Here is a 22,335-nt window from a genome sequence, read left to right as displayed (position 1 = left end):
ATGTCATAAAAATTTTTCAGAAATGTACTTCATTTAACTTACAAGTCACAGTAACATGATTTTGTCAGTCTTCAACAAAACACACAGTATAATCTATTTGTTTTTTCTACGGTTTTTATATAAACACATATTAATGCATTTAATTGAAGTGACATAATTGGATGCACTTTTTTAAATTACAGTTTAGCTTTCTATGATGAACCCAGTTCACAATGTCTCTATTCTTATATTCGCAGCTGCCCCCCCTTGTCGTACATGCATTGTCAGGCCCCCCCTTTATCTGCATGGACACATTCAAAGGTGTCTACAGATGAGAATAAAAAAACTATTTCACCCTAACCAAAGTAGTCTTTCCACCTGTGGGAACTCTAACCCTTTCACCAAGGAAGCTTCCGTTTATCTGCTCACACATATTACCACAGTCTTTCCTTTTCCTATTCCTGATAATATGATGTGCACATTATTGCTGCCACCTACATGACAAACAAATGCTTGGTCCAGAAGTCACATTAAACCCACGCAGTAGCATAATCCCGCATATCATCCACATCCACCTTTTTCCCTCACTTTGTCTCTCCCACACTTTGTCATTAGCCGCTGCATATCTCCCTTCCGGAGGGAGAACCAACCACATGCATGAATGGAGATGTATTTGGAGCACATATCTCAAGCCCCGCTGATAACATAGTGACATAGTGGAAAAACAGTGGTAGATATATGGACTGTTAATTATTGCTCCAATTCATTTGTGAAGTATAGAATAGGTCATTCTGAAAGAGCATCCATGCCCAATGCCCTTTTGCAGTAAAACAAATGCATCTGTTCCACAATTCAGAAGACTGATTCCTTTAACAGTGTTCCACTGCTTCACCAAGTTTTGTGAAGTATGTCTTGGTAGTTTTTGCAGACTCAGTGTGAAAACAAACAAAGACAAAAATGATCACATACCTCGATAAGCTCTCATCAGTGCACAAACATGCATGGCTCATGCATGATTTTATACCGTTTGAAGCCTGGCTAGCTGTCTTTTACTTATGTTAATTAATTAATTATGTTCAACAAGTAGGGCCATCAATATCTCAATTTCTTTGCTGTTTTGTGGGTTTGCCGATATTTGTTGGAGAGCTGTCCATGATGATAGTCTGGCTGCCTGCTTACCTGCCTGTAGAAAGCCTGTACCATATAGCCTATCATTACAGCTGATGGCTCCTACAAACAGACCTTTTTTTTCTCTTTCTCTTCTTGTCTTTGTATTTGTCTGATATTTTCTTCTCCTGCAGTGCCACTTACTGTTGAAGTGTAACTTTGTGAGAGGAGAGAAATTGATGTTGAGAGGAGGTGGAATGGAAAAATGGAAATGGGATGGGTGAAATGGTTATGGAAAATCAAGCAGGAAGAAGGAAAATGAAAGTAGTGGGTTGGTTTATGGTCCTCGATTTAGGGGGAATGGGCTAGTGGTAGTGAGGGGATGATTGTTCAAAGAAAGGTAAAATAAATTAGGCTGTGAAATAGGAAAACAAAATAAGATCAAGTGCAGGAAAACAAAAACAACAGTTTAAAGACATGACATGCTGTTAGATGACCAGATAAGAGATGATGTTGAAGCCTCCCGAGAAGTCGAATTTCGTACAAGGCATGGATAAACACTTTAAAGGAATTTTACACTTGCATGGCACCATGGATTAGATGGCTGGTGTTACTCTAGGTTTTTAAATATCTATGCCACTCTTTCACTCCACTGCTTTTCTGGCAGCTTGTCTGTTTATTCTGCCTTGAAGGTCCGTTGCTCATCCTATCATCCCTAGTCAAACTCCTCTGGATTAAGAGCAAACGCTGAGTTGCACACACAGATTTGGCACAACAAGCAAACAGTTTGTTTATTGCTGTTCTGGCTGTCATTGTAATCCCACTTTTAGTAACTAGATTATATGCAACAATGCATTAATGCCCCTTTGTTGCTCAAACCCCCCATAGGACTAAATATAACTGGAGGAGATGACACAAGGGGTGCACTGGGAGACGTTCACAGGCAGGTCTTGCTCCTTGATACTGATCCAGTTTAAATGCAAGTCTTGTGACAGGTAATTACTTAAATATGTACGTCATCTGTGTAAAGATTTTGGCAGCTGCACTAGTGAACTTTTTAATGTCACTCAAATAGAAGATCAAATGAGTCTTAAAGCAATGTGTGGGCTTCAAATCTGGTACTTAAATGTATGTATCATGTGGACTTTTACTTTAAAATTATGTCAACATTTCTTCAGTCTTTGTATTTCTGTCCTGATTGACAGTTTTGAAAGCATGTGAAAATGGTTCATGACAAAAAAAAAATATTTTCAAACAGTATTCAAATCATATGAAATGCATTGTGTTCAGCTGAGAAATGTGGACAACACTGTAATATATATGCAGTGGGAGGGAAATAACTATTTGATCCCCTGCAGAATTTGGAAGTTTGCTCACTTACAAAGAAATGACCACGCTCTCAATTATATAGTAGTTTAACTTTAATGGAGAGAGAGAACGTCAACCAAAAATCCAGAAAAACACATGTAAATTGATTTACCTTGAGTGAAATAAGCATTTGATCCCCAATCGTAACACGCCTTAGTTCGTTAGACGTTTCTTGTTCGCCAGATTTTTACCCACTCCTCTTTACAGAAACTCTGTAAATCCTTTAGGTTTCTTGGCTGTGCATACTTAGCAACTTAAAAGTTCAGTTCCCTCAACAGAGTTTCTGTAGGACTGAGGTCTGGAGACTGGCGAGGTCGCTCCCTTAACGTGCTTCTTCTTTAGCTACTTTTTTGTTGGCTCGGCGGCAATGTTCCCTCATACAAACATACAAACTCCCTGAGCGGTCCCTTGGACCACTGTGAGCAACATTAGACGTGTGCACTGTGGTCACACCAGCATCCAATCCACCCAGGTTACATGGTTTATTAAAATAATCAAATTACAGCATTTACATTTATGTTAGACTACTTTTAATTAACTGCTTTTGCCCACTTGCAATGAAAATGTAAAAAAAAATCTTGTTCATGACCTGTGTAGTATGTTAACACTATTGGAAGTAAAAATAACTTGAACTTCAATTTTGAAAACACAACTTTCTTTTTTTTTTTTTTATAAAGCTCTGACTTGTATTATGAGTCTGAGTCTGTGATCTGGGAGAGAGTCCTGTAACTCTGTCTGCAAAATGTTGGGCAATTAATTATATAGTTAGAAGTAACTATATAATTAATTGCCCAACATTGGTCAAAAAAGTAACTGAGTTATGCAAACAAAGTTTTTTGCAGCTGTTTACCTAAAAATGCAGCCAAGGTGTTTTTTAAACAAACATTTAAAACTATTTACAGAACAATCAGCTGTTCTGCATCAAATCTGATGCCACACAAATTATTTGTGCCACTCCAAAAATAATTTCTGTCCACTATGAGATAAAGGAGAACAACAGCCTGATACCTGCAGGCCTGACAGCAGGAGATGTATCACTCCTGTAACACCTGTAACATTCAGCAGTCGCCTCATTGTTCTGACACACACAACAAAACTATTGACTACACTACACACTAACTACACAAGATTTGCGCTAAACTTCGCAAATCTCTCACATCTTAAAACACCGGCGTCACTCCTAAAACCTCCCCCTTTCCTAAACAACTAAATGCCACGTTGCCATATCATTTTTTGATTGGTCGACATGGTACATTTTTCGACCAATAGGAAAGGGTGGGGTTTTTTGGGGTTTTGTTTTTGCTCACAGGCGGAGAGTGCTTTCGAGCGTTTTCCTTATAAAATGCAGTTTTTACCGTTTCTTCCCGCAGTAAATATAAACAACGATAGTATTCAGGAAGGAAACCAAACATTGCAGATATTTTTATCATAACTCTGGTTTTACGTGGCCTATCAACACAATTTAAAAACTGGTATAAAGTCCACACTTTTTCCGTCAATTGTTCCGTCTGTCCTGCTCACATCTCCAATGGTTGTACACGTTGTCATTAATGTGGCTTCACTCCACATCAGCCACGCCGCTTTGCTAGCTAAAACACCGGTGTCGGCACATAAGGACGCTGTCATAGCCTGTCAACGACGTTGATTGGCTGCATATATACGAATGTGAATCCATTATTGGCTGGACTATGGGATAAGGTGGCATCGTTCTAATCCCATACGGGAGCAGCCAGTCACTTACTGACTAACACTGCAAAACAGAATTGTTAGTTTTAATTTTAATTTCAATATAGGTTAGATTTTTTTTTTTGTGCGCAACGCAGATTTTCTGTGCGCAGAGACCATGCCAGCAGTGCGCAATTGCGCACGCGCGCAGCTTAGAGGGAACATTGCTCGGCAGTATGTTTTGGGTCATTGTCATGCTGAAAGACCCATCCACAACCTAGCTTCAGTGTTCTGGCTCGATATAAGTAACATAAAGATTAGAGACTGTTCATTTATTTGTAGGTGCTCAATATCACAAATTCAGCAGGGGATCAAATAATTAATTCCCCCTGTCTACTGTCATTCACTCAGTCTGGACAGATAGCGCATTTCGCTATAAAAGCATCACCATTTATTTTATCTTTATCAAATAAATTTTAAAATATTTAAATACTTTCACTTTGATGAAGGCTCTAAATGATTTCTTGTGCTATTAAGCAGTGTGTAGCTGATGCAAACGTAACTATTTTTTCACTTGTTTAAGCTGCAATGCAACTACATTACTGAAAAAAATTTAAAAATGCATTTTTATCTTTCTCATCCCTCATTGCTCTGAATACATAATTAACTCCACTGGCTAATGAAGGATTTTGCCTAGCACATTCAAGTCAGCAGTCAGAGTTGTCCTCTTTTTCTAATTCCATACAATATTAGCCTAAAGCTTTCTCTCCCTCTAATTGGGTCACCAGAAACCTAAAAAAGTTTGAGAGGAAAACAGAAAGGTAGAAAGAGGAGAACGACACCACGGTGCGCCGAAGGCTGAATGGGTGCATTTTGATTCTCAACAGTGGTTTTAAACCCCACTCTGTGCACTGTATTGCACCAGGATAACTGTAGTACCTCATGAAAATTCAAAAACAGGTGAGTCATTTTCCTGGCATGTTAATAGGTCAAAAAGATGCATTTGATCCATTAGTGTTAGTTGTAAGTGTTCTCGTGGCTCCAATTAGAGCCACATTTCTTGGTGTGAGCAGGCCTAATGAAAAGTGACATTAAAACATGGTATATGTCAAATGTGTCAGCATGAGAAAAGTATATTTTCATTGAGCTCCAAACTAGTCATAAAACTGCTCATCACCATAAACGTGTCTGAGAAATTATAGTGATGTGAGCCCCAAGAGGACAGAGCCATTACAACCTCTTGTAAAACACAACATATCAGCAAAATATGTGCAAATGATCACAGGCAATTAGGCGTACGCTGTTTGGTTACAAGAATCATGTCCAACAGCCCCTTGGGGTAAAATCCTCGCTCAGATAACACGTAGAATTTGTAGACAAACACATATCACCTTTAAATTACAAGGAATCGTCATCAGAGCATAGTGCATAGTGAACTGACAGGCTTGTGTTAAAGACAAAGGCAAGACTGCATGGAAATGATGGATGACAGTACTAAACTTTAAATTATGCACCCCCCTTTGGCATTTTCATTTTTCTATTCTGTTCTTTTCAAATGATCCATTTAAAGCAAGCATAGCAGCATTTATACAATTCTCATAGACCTTTGCAAAAACTATATGCATCCATGGCATCTAGTGTATTCTTTCTTTCTGTCTTTGATTCCTCAAGCAAGCCAGTGGTATGCAACTCCTATTCTTTTTAAGAAAAACTACTCAATACCATTGCAATTGTTGAATTTGTTTAACAGCCTCCACCTTTGCTTGACATACACAATATCCCTACTGTGAGGTGTGCTGTGTGAACAGCATTACAGTGGCAAAGTGCAGTCTAATGTGACAGAGAGGCAGTTTAATGTCCCATTATAGATACCAGGGTCTTGACAACCAATAAAGCATTTAGATGCAATTTGTTCCTCTGGTGCGTTCACTGCTTAAATGTGCTGTTGCCTTTTTTTGTGGAACAACCTCTTGAGTGTTGACTGTTTGTTTTACGTGTGATGGGCCTGTGACAACGCACTTTCTTTATGCCGTGTTTAGTGCTCTTTAAGAGACAAACTTAATTTTTGTTGTTGCATCCGATGAAGACAGTTCAGGGAGGGAATACTTGCTTTGGTCAGAATTTGTGTTACAGTGATGAGTGATTTAAAAGACATAAAGTTTAAGATTAAACATAATTTCTTAAGCAAGATTAGTCTTTTTTTTTTTATTATTATTTTTTTTTTATTATATCAAAATAACAAAAAAGTTAAGGACCAGAAGCAAAAATTAAAGCACCCTGCATAGTCTGTGCTTACACCTTTTGGAAAGTATCACAGCTTATAAAGACTTTTTTGGAGCCGCTTCACATGCTATCCGTTTTTATTTGTTAGGTGTGTAGGTGTGGCTCTTTGAGGTTCCTGGGTTGTTTTGCATGCACTGGTCTTTTTAATGTGTATCCAAAGATTTTCAGTGATTTTAGGGAATGTGTGGGCTGTAGCTGAAACTTGAGCTTGCACCTCTAGGGGCTGCGGATTTTGGGGTGTATTGAGGATCATCATGCTGTCTTACAAGTCATTCACTTTTCATCTTTAGTGTTTTTCGTGATTGTGTGATGTTAGGTTTCAGAACTGGTATTCCTTTTGCTCTTGGCTCTTGGCTCTACCATTCTCGTGCTTTGTGAGCTGGTAGGTGGGTAAAGGAACCCTTGATGGATGATTTTTGGGAAATATGCGATGAGTTTTTGTAAACTCAGCCTTAGCACCCACAGGCTACTTAAGGTCTGAGATCTGATACCTTACTTTTAAAAAATGTATAAGCTAATTAATTAATAATCTGAGAGCTGAACTCTTTGGTGCACAAATTTTTTAGGCTTCTCCTTTTTTTTGTTCCACTCAAAAATAATAATACAAAAACGACTAATACAACATTAATCTCCCTTAAAATTTACAGTGTTTCCTCCTGGTCTTTTAGCTAGGAGACCTTATCCATTATTTCAATATTAATGAATCTTTTAACGCATTCATAAATATCACTCTGATCATTATATAATCAACAGCCACTCTGAACACTTTACAATAATGCTCTGACCTGTTGGGACAGATGCATGCACCTTGGAGATGCACTGTTCAGACACTCTATATTGGTGCCCCTGGAGCAGTTTCGTAAATGTTTGTTCCTTCCCCATGACAGTGCTAGTTAAAACTCTCAGGCTACTTGCATCACAGTCAAATGATGGTTGTGTGAATTGATGAAAGATTTAGCCTGGGGAGAACTGTTTTAGATGCTATCTATGTTTTATTTCAATTATAGCTGAGATCACAGAGACTGCCAGGATGATGATAACAAGCCAGCTGACAGTTAATCCCTCGGGACAGGAAACGAGTTTTACAGCAACTGATGTCATCTAAGGTTAAATGTCCATTGTGATGAGGCACTCTTCAAAGGCAGTCACATCCAGCTATTGTTCTATCTTCCCTTCCTATCATTAGAGTAGCAGGAAGATGAAAGTCCAGATAACTCTGGGGCTCTCCAATACCCAAGACCTCCTATTAAAGCAAAATGGAAACTAAGGAAGTACATAAAGATTGTAGAAAAGATAGCCAAGTAAGTGTCAGCGTATACACATACATATACATGTCTGTGCTACCCTCTTCAGCATTGGCAGACATCACAAGAACTGTACAGTATGACGTAATAGAACCCTCAACCCGGGAAGAGATGTTAAACATCCAATAAAATGCTAACGCCACTCCTCTTTGAAGAGCCACTCATCAAAATTGAGGTCTTAACCTCAGAGTCAGCATCAGAAAGTTATTTCTCTCAACAGTTCCTTTTAAGTAGGGAGATTATGTCTGCTGGATATTATCCCCCTTGCTGTGTTTAGTGGTACTGAATGGCATCTAATGAACACCACCTCTGCGGTTGCCTCCCCTTGATGCCCTTTGCTCAGCCAGTTTGCTGGTGGCTGTCTGGGAGATGAGAGGAAGGAGCTGAGGGACAAAGAGAGAAGGAAACAGAAGGAGAAAAGGACACAGCAGGGGGCTCTCACACCTTTTACCAGTGCAGTTACAAGGTGGGAGCCCTTAGTTTTAGCTTGGACAGATCAAAGGAGAGAGGTGTTGCCAAGAGCACGATGGTAGCAGCAATAGCTGGTTACTGTTATGTCTTGTTCATGCATTGATCCAAGTGTGGTGCACAGGTGTTTGATATACCGTTCAGGGCCCCTTTTGTTTCTCCTCAGTATCACTTGCTTTTATTAAATATGATGAGCTTTTTCACGTTTCATTAACTGCTGCATGTTTCTATCTCATTTTCTTTCAGTCACAGGGATCTAAAGCCAGAGAACCTCTTGCTAGATGAAAAGAACAACATCAGGATAGCAGACTTTGGCATGGCTTCCCTTCAGGTTGGCGATAGTTTGTTGGAAACCAGCTGTGGGTAAGTAGAATCACAAATGTAATGTCTGTATGTACTGAATGATATTAGATATCAGATGTCCCGAGGGAGTAATTAAAAGGTCATAGTGGAGGTGGAAATGCTGCTATGGAAGAGGAAAACGGGGAGAAGTCAGAGAGACTAAGTGGAGTGAGTGGAGCCATCAGGCTCTCAGCTAGGTGCAGCGTTGTCAAAGTGCCCATAATCGTGCTGTGCTGATCTCTTCAGGAGACACTTTCAGTGTCTATCACCGACTGTGGTATCTGGCGATGAGCGTGGCCAGGGCCATGGCCACACATTACTGCTCCCGTCTTCTAATATTTCACACTGGGTTTATGATCTAATAGTCACAACCGCACCAGGCACATCAATCCCATGACATTAATGAATTTGCTTGCAGGAAGAGTCACTTTTAAAGTGGGACTACACTCGAAAAAGGACCGAGGTCTCTTTTATTGTGGGAGTGATTTTCTTTAACCCTAAGGTGTGGCGGTCATTGTGCAGGGTCATATTTATCAATAAAAGGCAACACACTTTATGATGACTTTTAAGCACTGGGTTCATAAACTCAGTGACACCATGGATTAACAGAAACACCTCCCTGCTGCACTGTAGTCCTCTAAAGCAATTCATTTCACTCTTCCATTAAATTCACTTCAAAAAGATTTGAATATTTAAGCACAACCCAATATGATAGAAGTGCATTGTTATCTTTATTCTCTTTTTCACTAGCTGGGCCCACGTCCTCATTTAAGTTTGACAGCGTTTTAGTAGGTAAAAGTGAATGCTTTGACGTGAATTGAGCTGCGGTTTGGCGAAGGCCTCGAAGGGGACTGGCGATGGCTCCCGGGCCTGGCAGATCCCCATGTACTAAACAGAAGTGAAGAAGTTGAAGAACGGAGAAGAAGGAGGGAGGGAGGGTGGGGCACATAAACGAGAATGATCAGCTTGCAGAACTGGGGGAACCTATATAGATGACAGCCGGAAGGAGCGTGTTTGGAGGCGTGGACCTGCTCCTGAAATTCCGATACATAATATCCAATTATTTTCCCAAGATAATGAAGTCTTATTGTCTAGTGATGGAGTAAAATAACATAGAGTTTTGATAAGTAGGTATAGTTCACCTGTTAAAACATATATAGAACACAAGCAGGCACTCGATAGGGAAGTAATGATGAGTCCATGTTTTGATGTCACAGAGCTGGCTCAAAGTCTTGCACACACTTGTGACAGACATCCATAACACTCTAGAAATGGTTCCACAAATTTGCTCAAACTGAGTGGTCTAAGTTGTTATCTTGCTTGTAAAGTGGATGTCTTGGGAAAATATTTCCTCTGCATTTGCACATGACACTCTGTGCACGGCTGGATATATGCTCTGTGACAGCTGTCCCCAGCTCAGATTGATTCTGTCCAGATTAAGCCTCCAAATCAGCTGAAACTGAAGTTACACACACTTTACACACGCAATACAGCGACACACATGCGCACACAGAACAGGCTTAGTTCATCCCTCACCTCTAAGTCCCTATGTCCTCTGCTTGTTTGGGTGCCTCTCTGTCTCTGACTCCCTCCCTTTATATAACACACACGCGCGTTCATTGTGCATGTGCATGCAAACACATGCATCCGGTTGAAACTGTTGCATAATTTTTTTTCAGCAGTCGCACAATGCCTAAGCTCTCATGACTCATCGGTAGAGATCAGGCCAACTCAAAGCAGTGCGCATAGCAATCTGCAAGTCAGATGTGTCCACCGTTTAGTCATTGTTCAGCTTTGATGACCACATTAAAGTTTTCTATTTTCCTAGAAAGCCTATATGCAGCAGCTCTTACTCAGCAGTATCTTTTGACCAACTTGATCTATATTTGATTGCATTCTGCTGCCACTCACTCGGAGCAAGCCTTAATTTGATAGAGGTGGAATGAATATTCTTTGCCCTCTTAAATTTATAAAGTACTAAAAGTACCCTGTTGGAAGCATGAACACAGAGCTGTCCATGAAACAAATGCATGCACGCAGTTTGGTTGGGGCCCACATCTGTTCACGATTTTTTGTTTTTACAGATTAACACTTGATTGCGCTCCTAATAACATAAGTCGTCATCAAGTCATTTGACATTGCGTGCCCTGCATCTGTCTCTCCTCCACTCTGACTCCACATCTGTGAGGCGGGAATATATAGGAGAGAAGAGTGAAGATAAAAGCAACCCCTTACGTTAAATTGTTTCCCTGACACAAACACAGCACAAACACAGAACCTACCACCTTCAGGAAATGAGAAGACAATTGAGAGAAATACTGTTTTTTTTCCAATCAATAAATTTAGCCACTTCCCATCTGCATATTAATTTCAAAGTTTGCACATGTGTCCATGTTTGTGTGTGGATATGTATTGACATGCTTTTGTATTGTGTATGCATATGGCTTCCCATGTGTGTTGGAGTTGAAAATGATGGCTTGCAAATTAAATTAGTTTTACATTATTACTAATGATAATAATTTGATACAGTAACGAGAAAACAAGCAAATGGCATCTTGATTGGCAATCACTTTGAGCATTGTCATTTACAGAGAGATCAGGTGTCTATCTGAACAACCCTACGGCACCAAAAACACGAGTCTTACAGTCTTGATTAGATCTTGTCTGTATACATGTGCGTCTCATAGCAGAATGTTGGCGCCATTAATGTTTTCGTGTCTTCGTGCTGTTTCCTAATATGTGTGTATGTGTGTTGTTATTGATTATTCATGCCCCTCTGACTGTCCCGTCTCTAAGTGTAGATATGACAGTTTTTAATTAAACACATTTATCTGGCCCCTTCTCATCATGCAGCAGTCTGACACAAATGTATTCCATTTGCTGTGGGTAATGGAGCTGAGTGAAGATGAAACTTGCCCCAGGTAGAGTAGTGGGAGCCTCAGAGCACATACATAAATACGTGCAGACATGCAGATGTATAGCAGATGCATTGGCAAGCATATTCAAATATGGATTCTGGGATGCAAATACAACCTCTTCCTCTGTCTGTACAAACCCAGCTGGGAGTTTGGGATTTAGTCCAAAAAGATGAATTTTCATGAAGATCAGCTTTATGTCTCAGTGTCTCAGCGCTTCTTTCTATGCTTCTGTGGTAATTCACATCTCTTAAGATCACGATACATCCCTTCATACATATGTGTCCAGTATACTGTGTATTGTAGAGGTCCAGAAATCCCTCTCTAGACAGTTACGACTCATGAGCTCTATACATGAGATAAAGCCAACTTTTTATGCATCAATTTTGTGTTATTTGTTGCTCTCTGAAAATAGAAGACAGTCCTTTCCTGCCTGTTGATTTTATTTATGTGATGCTAGTGGTGTTAGTTTGAGAAAGACAGAGAAAAGATTGATGTAATGCCAAACCCACGTTGAACTGTTTTTCTAAAGACTACATTTTTCTAGTCAGTGGGAAGTGGCTCTCAAGGTTTTCTATTTATCTTTAGTGTCCCACCATATAACCTGAACCTGGTGTGAGCAGCATGGATGTTTCTACAATATCACCCATACTTGATCCGCAATCAAATGTGAAAGGAACTTTGCAGCATTGACCCCGTTAACTGGCTTGTTCACTGAAGCGTACTCGGATGGATTTTATCGTGTCATTGAATGGTTGTTAACTTAATGAAACACTGTATACCTGGTGTAGTTAAGCTTGTGCTGCGAGTCGCTGGCAGCAAATTACTTACTAAATAGAGCTGTGATAGTGGGAAACATTGCAGCTGAACTAGGTTAGCCTTTCAAAAGTCAGATATCAGTTATCATAATAGCAGAAGGGGCTTTCTAAACATAAAATAATGAGTGGACTGAGTGTTTCAAAGTGAGCACTACAAAGCTCATCCTAGACCCGGTGTTCCTAAGGCATACCAAAAGTGGCCGCACCTTTAGAGGATGAATACATTAAACGTTTTCATTAGATAAAAGAGTAATACTTTTATTTTAAAAATTTTTGATCAAAAAATCCTAATAACATGAAGCATTTTACTGACTTACCTCTTTTTTTTTTAAACCCTTCTTTATAAAAGAACTACATGGATCCTTTTTTGTAGCAACCACCAGTGGTACTGCGCTTTAAAGTACTGATGCATTGGCTTCAGCTATTTGACCTATTGGCTACTTCCACCTCTTATATGTGGGTCAGTTCATCTGAACCCATCTGAATTCATGAAATGTAACACAAAAGAAACCGTACAGAAAACAAACAAAAAAACTCCCACCTCACTCTCACAAATTTGCCTGAAGAAATGCTAAAATTTTGCATTTCTGTTGGTTTGTTTTTTTTTTGATTTACGTGTCCCAGTGGATGAAGGTTAGGTATGTTTTTACACATGAAGTTCCATATTTTTTTTCTGTGTCAATATCTGCTACTATGGCTCTGTGAATATAGGCTGTCAAGAGTGTGGCATAGAATGGTGGATGCTTGAAGAAAGAAAATATTTGCATTCCCAGTCTTTGACAGTAGATTTGAAGTCCCGTCGAAACCAAAGCTGTAGGGGAACGTGTGGCATTTGATGAACTGACAAGGAATGACCTAAATGGGACAAAGCTATAGGTTTTGCATGCCTTGTGTGTTGTGGCCTTCATGAAGTAAAATGAGTGCAGAGCTGATGGTTTTTTTTCTTTGAAGAAAAGTCATCAAGTACTTATTTGCACAGGCACTTGGAGATCCCGAGTTGGCACGGTAGCCGTGTTTGTTTTTGGCCAGTATTTTGACAGTCTGAATAAGCTGGGCTGTCAGAGCTGGTATTCTTGAGTGCACAAGAAAACAGCCAATCTAAAGGCTGTTTACAAACTACGTAGTCCCTCGGTCGACCCAAATGCTATGCCATTAAACAGAGTGAGACAAAGAGGTGGACAACACATTTCATAACGGTAAGAGGTTTAGGGAGACAGGTGATTTGTTTTGAGGAGCAAAGAAATTAAGTTTTTTTTATCTGATTAATTGATTTCCAGAGAATCCCTTAAAAATATAAGAATGTCAAACAGTGAGAAGAATTAATATATAGAGTAACAAGTCACCCATATGCTGCACTCATCCATAGACCTGGGCTTATGGAGGGGTCTTTGCAAGGTAGCTCCATAAATCTTCATATGATATTGATATGTCAATCTAGTCATTGGCTTTACTGTCAGTCTATCCAGGGGCTGTAAAGATTAGTGGGTCTGTTCACCGTCTGCTGTGAGAGGATGCCCTTGACTGAGCAAGGCAGAGGACATCCAAACACTCTCAGGACCCCTAAACTCCTAAAACACATCTTGATCTACGTTCGCTGGAGACTTTTACTGTCTGCATAAATTGTTGTCTTCATATTTTCAGACAGTGACTTATGCTTGTTTGTTTTCTCTGTTGTGAACTTTTATTTACTCTGCAGCACAACTGAAAAAAAGTCCTTAGATAACTTGAACCTTCTGTATCTGTTTGCTCCTTTTCCAACAGATCTCCACACTACGCATGTCCAGAGGTCATCAGGGTAAGTGAATACTCACAGAATCACAATATTCATTCCTCCTGTGCTAACTTATTTTTAGTCATCCTCCGTCTTGTTTCAGTTGGCCTTAACGTTCAGTCTAAACTTGTCTAACACAATGTTTTGCCCTTAGGGAGAGAAGTATGACGGGAGGAAAGCAGACGTCTGGAGCTGTGGGGTCATTCTTTTTGCTCTGTTGGTGGTGAGTGTCAGCTTGTTCTTCAGTAAATGATGTTAATATTATACTGACACCCAGTTTAACATCTCTAGAGGCATATTGCGTAATACAATTTTGCCATGAAGTGTTGCTTTTGTGTCATATCCAGGAGTAAGTCTAGCCTTTGCATCGTAGTGAATAAATAAAGAACGGAAGTGAGGCTTGAGAAATAAAAAGGGAGTGCTAGCCTAAACTCACCACGGAGCCTCTGACATAAACTCAGGTGTTAAGGAGTTAAATTCAAATTCTGTCATTTAAATGAAAAAAAAAAAAACCAAATGTTGCAGAAACACCCTCTAGCTGATATAGTTGTGCTACAGAAGATCAGAGAAAAGAAGCATCTTTTTATTCATTATCCTGTACCCACAGACGACGCTGTATCCATAATCAGGTCTATTCTCTAGCTGCATTATGTCTGTGGTTCCCCAGCCATGCAGCCCCGAAGCTTTGTTTCATCAACAGCTGTACTGTAGTTCCTACACACTCCAGCTCCATGAATAATTCATACAGCCAAACTGAAAGACAAGAGCCTAAAATAAATACCAATGCTGACAGGGCAGCTTTTGGCCACAGGCCCTGTGTATTTGTCTTTGTTTTTGCCGCTCTCTCCCTCCACTCTGTCTGTCTTATATGTGTGTGCACTTGTTTTAAGGATAGTATACTTAGTACTGTTGTGTTGCATAAAACTGATGTTGCTTACCATTATCTCCATCATGACCGCGCTTTTCTCGCTCCAAACAAAAGTTTTTTTTTCCGCCTCTGCTGCTTGACTGCAGAAAAATGCTGTCTCTCTTCAGTTTCGTCCTGCTGACTAGCCGCGAGATAACCATTTGTCTGATTGTGGGAGACACGCATACTCCGCAGGAGTTAGGCTGCACTCAGATCATCTGTTACACAAGTCTACCTTCCTTTTTCCTGCCTCTTTATTTCTCAGCAGCTCTTTCTGTATTTTCCTCACCCTTTCCATCTTTCTCCACCCCTCCATCTTCTCTTGTGATTGAGGTTGCCATTCATCAAATTGCTACATCTGTGAGGTGTCAGCACCCTCTGATAAATGACTCTTATGAAAGAATTCTAAATGAATGAGGTAAATGAGAAATCTGGGTAATTATTAGCGAAGCCCTGTTTTCAGCTCACTGCTGTTTATTATTTATTTAGCGTTGCTGTTTAGGGCAAAATGCTCCAACTGGAGAGTTGAATGAGTTGCGAAAGCAAGCTGAATTTTTAAGTCGTGCAGGATTAAGATTCGAAATGTGTTTTTGTTTCTTCTAGCGAGTCTTGTTAGTCATTAATAATCTTTTTTTTCTTTTGTGACTTCAGTCAGTTAAAATCATTTTCCCTGTCATAATGCTGCTGTTGTATTAAGCACAAATTCTTTCTTCTCTACTTAGTTCCCTGCTCCTACTTGTCACGTCTGCCAACTATCATTTCAGTCTCTTTTCTTTTCTCTTTTCTCTGCCTTTATGTTTCTTCAGGGCGCCCTACCGTTTGATGATGACAACTTAAGGAATCTTTTGGAGAAGGTGAAGCTGGGTGTGTTTCACATGCCACACTTCATCCCTCCAGATTGTCAGAACCTTCTCCGTGGCATGATTGAAGTGGATGCCTCCAAAAGATTAACGGTCAGTTCAGTAAAGAGACTCAGTGTTAACTTAGAATTGTGTGTATTTGTGCATATCTTTTATGCACATAAAAGTACTCAGTACACTTTGCAACCTTACCTCTTTATGCATAGGGAATAAAAGGGACATGAAATCTAATATGGTGCAGAGGTTTTAGGGGCATTTTAGAAGTTAAGATTGTTAGCATTGCAGCAAGCCCAGACATACAGACAGAATCATAAAGAGCAATCTTCAATAAGAAGAGGAACTTCTGCAACAGATAACATGGCCTTGCAGAGTCCTCAGCATCAACATAATGTCCTATTATCACATCAACATCACTGAGTCTGCCTAGGACTACATTAAAAGACAGTTGCAAATGAGACAGCATATTTCCACTGAACAGCTTTTGAAAGTTCTCCAAGATGGGTGCAATAACCTGCCTCACAAATGGAGTGAAGAAGGTTCTACTTTTATCTAGTTTATTTCAGTATTCGTATAGTACCTAGAACTTAAACAGTACAGTCTATCAGCAAAAAATATTTCGTAGTTAATATTTACTACCAACAGTGTTTACTAATTATATTTTAGAAGCCACAAATTAATTTTATACGTAATTCAAGAAACTATTCCTGGAAAATATTTGGACAGATGTGGAGTAAGAGTAACATCAACTAACTTAAACTAAAATATATAGTATCAGTTTGGTGCTGTTGTTCTTTCTTGATACAAATGTGTTCGTATCATTCCCAGTTCTGTGTAAATTCAAGTACATTGTGTGGATTCAGGAGAGGAGCGTTGCTTGTGTACCGCACACTTCACAGTGCCAATAACTGATCACCTTGGCAAGGTAACCGGATTAGAGAGCAAGAACAGAGATATAAAGGACGGAGTGTCGGGTTGAGAGAGATGGACAAAGGCGAATGTAAATAATGAAAGAACTAAAAAACGGACATGTCCACCAGAGAGACAGTGGAGCCCTTCTTTGTTATCCTGCATTTTGCATTCAGAACAGTGCACAAAGCTACACCCAGTCTGCAAGTTACTGTATTTGATCACATCCTCATTTTTACTGTATGCACACAGCTTCTCCAGGTATCTCTGTGAATCAGTGCATCAAACAAAACTATTTTCATGCACTTGCCTGTAAGCAAATGTGATGACACCACCCTTGGCGAATGTTGCTGCTCCATTTCTTTATGCCTTAAATCATCTCAAACCGTGTCAGAATGAGTAAGAGTAAAGTAACAGGAATGTGAAAAACAGCGGCAGGAGTAGCAGCAGAAAAATAAAGTTTAGAAACCGACATGAAAAGTGATTTTCATATGTAGGATGCTCATTTGTATTGAAACAAGAAACAGAAAGATCAAACCTTTTTATTATGCGCTATGCACACTATATTATTTATTTTTCTGGTCCCTCTGTCTGATGAGGACAGGTCACCCTGAGATTCCCTAGATATGTCCACCAGCCTCCAGCAATGTCCTAGTCAAAGGGTTACATGCAGACCATGCTGCTGGGAGAGAATATGCTACCTGTCTGCTCCTCTCTTGCATCAGGACTCCACACAGAGCTCAGGGGATGTGTTGTAACCTCGAGGAATGTCAAATATCCTCGTTAGATCGAGCATTCGTGGAGTTTATAGTGACCGCTAGTCAGACCTGAGCCAGGTACACTGAGGGGCAAAAATGACATCATAATGGAATATGACATTCACTTATGTGGGATTATTTCCATAATAATGTTTGCTGAATCAAATCAATGGGGTAATCAGACTCTAAATACAGGCTGTGTTTCAGTAGGTCTATTGTCACCTTCTGTTAATTAGGTTTGTAAGTAGACGCACACAAGTAAACACACAAAGTCAAGGCCTCCACAGAGTTTGAGTGGGAGGGCACGTACCTGGGATTAAGGGGCTTAGGCCAATAAAAGCCTTTCTCTCCATTTCCTGTCTGTGCAGTCAGGGACCCAGAGGCAACTAAGCCAACCACCTCAGCGCAATCATCTCATCTTCAGTATTCAAATGATAAAAGACACCGTGGAAAGATCTGCCTCCTCGTGGTACCTGAGTAATAAAGAGGATTGACTAGATTACTATAATAAAGAGCAGTTCATCAAAGGCAGATAATACCTTCATGGGCATGGTGTCGATCAAATACCAAAGTTGCTAGATGGAAATAAAGAAGGTGTTTTGGTTTTCTAAGAGACACCAGAACCTTTTTAGAAGTGGACTGAAACACTTTGTTTTAATGATGACAATTGTTTTTAGGCCAATGTAATCTTTTAAAGACTTGCCAAAATTGGCAAGTGTTATCTCGGAATCTGAAATACTTAAGGATCCTTCTGTTACTGCTCTCTCAGCAATTACAAAGACTGCAATGACTACAGTAAGAGTAAAGCTGAAGAAAATGGGGTTTAGCATTCATGTGGAGGAAAAGAACATCTCTTCTTCTTAAGCCAAATGTTAAGCTGCTTTTTAATAAGAACAGCTACTCAGCTAATCACATGGCAGCAGAAATGGTCAAGACAACCTGCTAAGTAAAAAAAAAAAAAAAAGCATCAGAATGGGAAGAAAGGTGATTTCACACACTGTTGAAATGCTGGGATAACCACTTGTTAAAACCACAACACGTCAGATCTTGTAGCAGATTTGCAACAGCAGCTGAAGAACAGACCAGGGACTGCTCCTGTCAGCTAAGAACAGAGAAACCAAGGCTACAATTAGCATTAACTCACCAAAATTGGAAAATTTTATATTTTTATAATATATTAGTCTCCATTTCTGATGCAATATTTGGATGAAAAACATGAAAGCATAAATAGACCCCCTACTTTGTATCAACAGTTCAGGCAGTTGGCGCACTTTGGACTGTTTAGCACCAAGTGAGCATATCTAAAACGGCGCAGCCTACCTGAATATTGATGTTGACCATGTCTGTCCCTTCATGACCAGGATAATGTGCCTCGTCAGAGCTAATCATCGTCTAAAATCATCTCAAACTGGTTACTTGAACATGGCAATGAGTTCACCGTACACAAATGGCCTCCATAGTTTACAGATCTCAATCCAAGAGATCAACTTTGGAATTTAGTGGAACAGGAAACCCACATCAAGGATGTGCAGCAACATGAACCAAAATCTCCGATGCAAGTTTCGGGCACCTTGCAGAATCTATCTCATGAATAGTTAGAACATTTCCATCAGTCACATGGGGTTCAATCGAGTACGAGCAGGACGTACATATTATATGTTTTATATATTCTACGTAATTCTTTCTTTTTACATTCATCAGGTCCCAGTCGCCCCAAATAGCAAAGAGAAATTAAAAATGCATGCCATGAAAGAGTTTGGGTCTTAGGAGGTTAATTCAATGTTTGTTCATTGTGTAAAAGCTGTTCTTAACTGTATATTTAATTGAATAAAGTCTGTAAGTATTTAGGCAGTGACACAACCTTGGTAATTTTGTTGCTAAAAACATTCAGCTGGAATTCTTTGATTCATGGCCGTAACACGACTGCTTATCATTAAATTATGCAATTAGTTTGGAGCCTGTGAAACTAGAAGGATTAAATCTTTTGTTAAATCCCTTGAATCACAGCTGAAAGTTTTAACTTCGAGCACATCTTTCAGTTACACAGTTTCCAAATACTTATACATCTGACTTTATGTGTTTCTGTATATTATGACTTGAAACAACAGAGTAAGTCTCTACTGTAAACACGGATTGTGGTCCTTCCCCCACCGAACAGCCATGTGACTGTTCTCTTTCTCCTTACAGACCTACAAACACAAGTAAGCTGAGAATTACATATGCAGCACCTTGATAAATATACACCTCGATGTGGACAGAACATTCTCAGCCAGTATTATACAGCATCTCTTCTGCCTGAAAGCAGCTGGAATCAGTAGTGACACATTTAGAAATTGATTGATGTGATTCTACGTTTCAAACCACATCACTTTCAACCCTGTGTGCGATATCAGACTCTTGCCTCCAGGCCTTCAATAAAAGTCGGACAGAGTAGGTCACCCACTAGTCTCTATCTGACTGGCAGGGTGTCCTTGTCAATATCACGACCTCTGTGGTAGAGTCACCTATAGTCAGTAACCACAGTCTTCTCGGCTCTGTGATTGCACTAACATCTCAGGAAGGCATGCATCGGTGCTGAAGCACAGAGGTAAATTCTCTAGGGAAGTGGTAACATCAAGACATTGATGGAGACACTGACACGAGAACTATGCATCTGAATAAGTGACAATAATTAGAGCTGTCATGTGTATCTCCTGTGGTTCCACAACAACAGCTTGAGCAAATTAAAAAGTCCCAGCAGTGACATTGATCCGCTTTCCTTCTGTGGGCAGTTGAAACACCGTGGAGTCATTCTAGCAGACATCTTCCTTTGTTGCTATTTTGCCCACTGTTCCTCTCTTACTGCTTTTCCTTTTTTGACAAAAGACTACGTTGACAGGGTTGGTGACAAAGTGGCCACTCTAGATGTGCGATGACAAGGGTAGTATTAAAAAAAGGGAGTGTGTGAGTCAGTGAAATGGGAAGAGGATGAGAATAGGAGATTCCCTTCAGACCAGAGGGCTTGGCAGGGTCAGCTGCATGTGTGAGGGAGATAATATTCCCTGTGTTTAGCTCAGTTGTATCACCTTTCTCTTTTTGCCTTTGCTGAACCTTTCTCTTCTTTTCCTCAATATGTTTTTTTTCCATTGGCAGTATTAACATTTGAAGGTCTCATTATTTACTTCCACACCTTAACCTGCCTGTATTGTCTCTGTTTTATTTCCTTGAAACTTCGTAAGCTCAATACTTACTGGCGTTGTAATGTACCAACAATTTCTATACCTTCGTTGATCTTTTTATTCTCTTGTCAACAACATGATGCTATTTTCCAGTGAATTGCATTTTGTGAACTGATCTTCATTTTTTCTTTTCTCATTACTTCTCCAGTTAGAACAGATCCAGAAGCACACATGGTACATGTAAGTAGTCCACTGTTTTTTTTTCTTTATGTTTACACTCCTGTCCTCCATTCAGCTATTCTGCAGGGCTCGTAAACCTGAAGGGAGCTGGCACATGAAAAATGACTTTGAGTTCCAGCTCTGTACACAAGAGTACATTTAAGCAGGGCACGACTCCACTCTCGAGGCTGTGGGGGTAAATTGGTAGTGCGTGAAAGAGGATGTGAGGCATATGGTCAGCTGAACAGAGAGCAGGGCAGCAGGAACCGAGATGATGAAGACTAGACTGAACCCAGCTAACCTCAGTGTACCCAGCGTTTGACATGTCGAAAGGGGTGTACCCACCTTTTTTAGGCTAACAAATCTTTTGAGATAATTTATAGTACACTTGTAAATAAACGAGTTTATTAACTGGGAAAACAAATTAATAAATGCTAGAGATATGAATACACAAATAGAGTATGCATGAGACTCTTCTACTAAAGGCTCCAGTTGTGTCTCTATCTTATAGCTTTCCATCCAGAGCACATTATTCAAAAAGGGGCCTAGTCGTAACCGGTTTGGCCATTATCGATCCGTAGATTTGCTATAATTTGACAACATAGGCTTTTCCTGGAACATCATTCAAACAACTGTCTCTGTTTCACTGTAGTTCCACAAACTTTGGGTTCTAGATGCCTTTTTTTGTGTGCGGTCAGTCTTTTTTGAAAATTACACTGTTTTTAAATTTACACTACTTGATTAAAGTGAAAAGTGATCAAGTGGAAGAATTTACTTAACCTCCTTGTCATCCACGATCTTAATTTGTGAAGGTGTATAAAGCCCTGTAGGTCTTGACTTAATAACAACACCATTCAATAGAAGAGAAAATCAGTTTTTAAGGGGGTGTCTTTAAGCATCCTACTTATCTGTATCCACGATTTAAAGTGTTTACGTCTTCAAATATGCTCGCCATTATCATGAGATTTATTTATTTTTCTCATAAGTGTTCTTATAATAAATTTTAATAATTTACAAGTGTTTTGTTAAGTATTAAAAACATTTACCAGTAGGTTTGAGGATTGCTTTTGGCAATGCAATACCAACGATGAATCATCAGAGGAGAGTCTGCATCTTGGAAGGGGCTGAGTTATGGTTTCTGTCCTGTACTGAAAGATCATGTAAACACAGGAAGACTGATATAAGAAACAAGAGGAGACAAGAGCTAGGCAAGAAGACTAATGTGGTATGAGTTTTGTCAGTGAGGAAGTTGCCATGCTATCTGTCTCTGCACGGCAGGCTGGCTTGTCAAGTGACTGGCTGAATGAATGAACTTATAAATGAATGAATGAGAGGTGACATTTGTCTGACAAATGTGGTCATTTTCCACAGGCAACTCATCTGTGATGTAAAAACATAATAAAATAAAATAAAAAAACATGTCAAAATCACAAAAAGAAAAACTTTTGACACAAAATTGAATAAAGCCATCAACCCTGTATTTTTAGATGGTGATTGTTCCAACAAT

General features: G+C 39.6%; 1 protein-coding gene across 4 annotated transcripts in view; it reads left to right on the top strand.

The window, feature by feature from the left end:
• The window catches only part of brsk2a (BR serine/threonine kinase 2a), a 175,187-nt gene that overhangs the window by 127,439 nt on the left and 25,413 nt on the right, over nucleotides 1–22,335 (top strand). For all 4 annotated transcript variants that reach the window (XM_084932976.1, XM_084932974.1, XM_084932973.1 and 1 more), the window contains 5 exons: nucleotides 8,421–8,537; nucleotides 14,011–14,044; nucleotides 14,175–14,243; nucleotides 15,734–15,880; nucleotides 20,818–20,849. In XM_084932976.1, coding sequence (XP_084789102.1) covers nucleotides 8,421–8,537; nucleotides 14,011–14,044; nucleotides 14,175–14,243; nucleotides 15,734–15,880; nucleotides 20,818–20,849 — 399 coding nt within the window. The remainder of the gene's footprint in view (nucleotides 1–8,420; nucleotides 8,538–14,010; nucleotides 14,045–14,174; nucleotides 14,244–15,733; nucleotides 15,881–20,817; nucleotides 20,850–22,335) is intronic.

This window comes from Perissodus microlepis, chromosome 7 (genome assembly GCF_051167445.1).
Source record: "Perissodus microlepis isolate ML-2025 ecotype Zambia chromosome 7, ASM5116744v1, whole genome shotgun sequence".
Lineage (NCBI taxonomy): Eukaryota > Metazoa > Chordata > Actinopteri > Cichliformes > Cichlidae > Perissodus > Perissodus microlepis.
The sequence above is the reverse complement of the archived record's forward strand: the minus strand, read 5'-3'. Positions and strand labels throughout refer to the sequence as shown.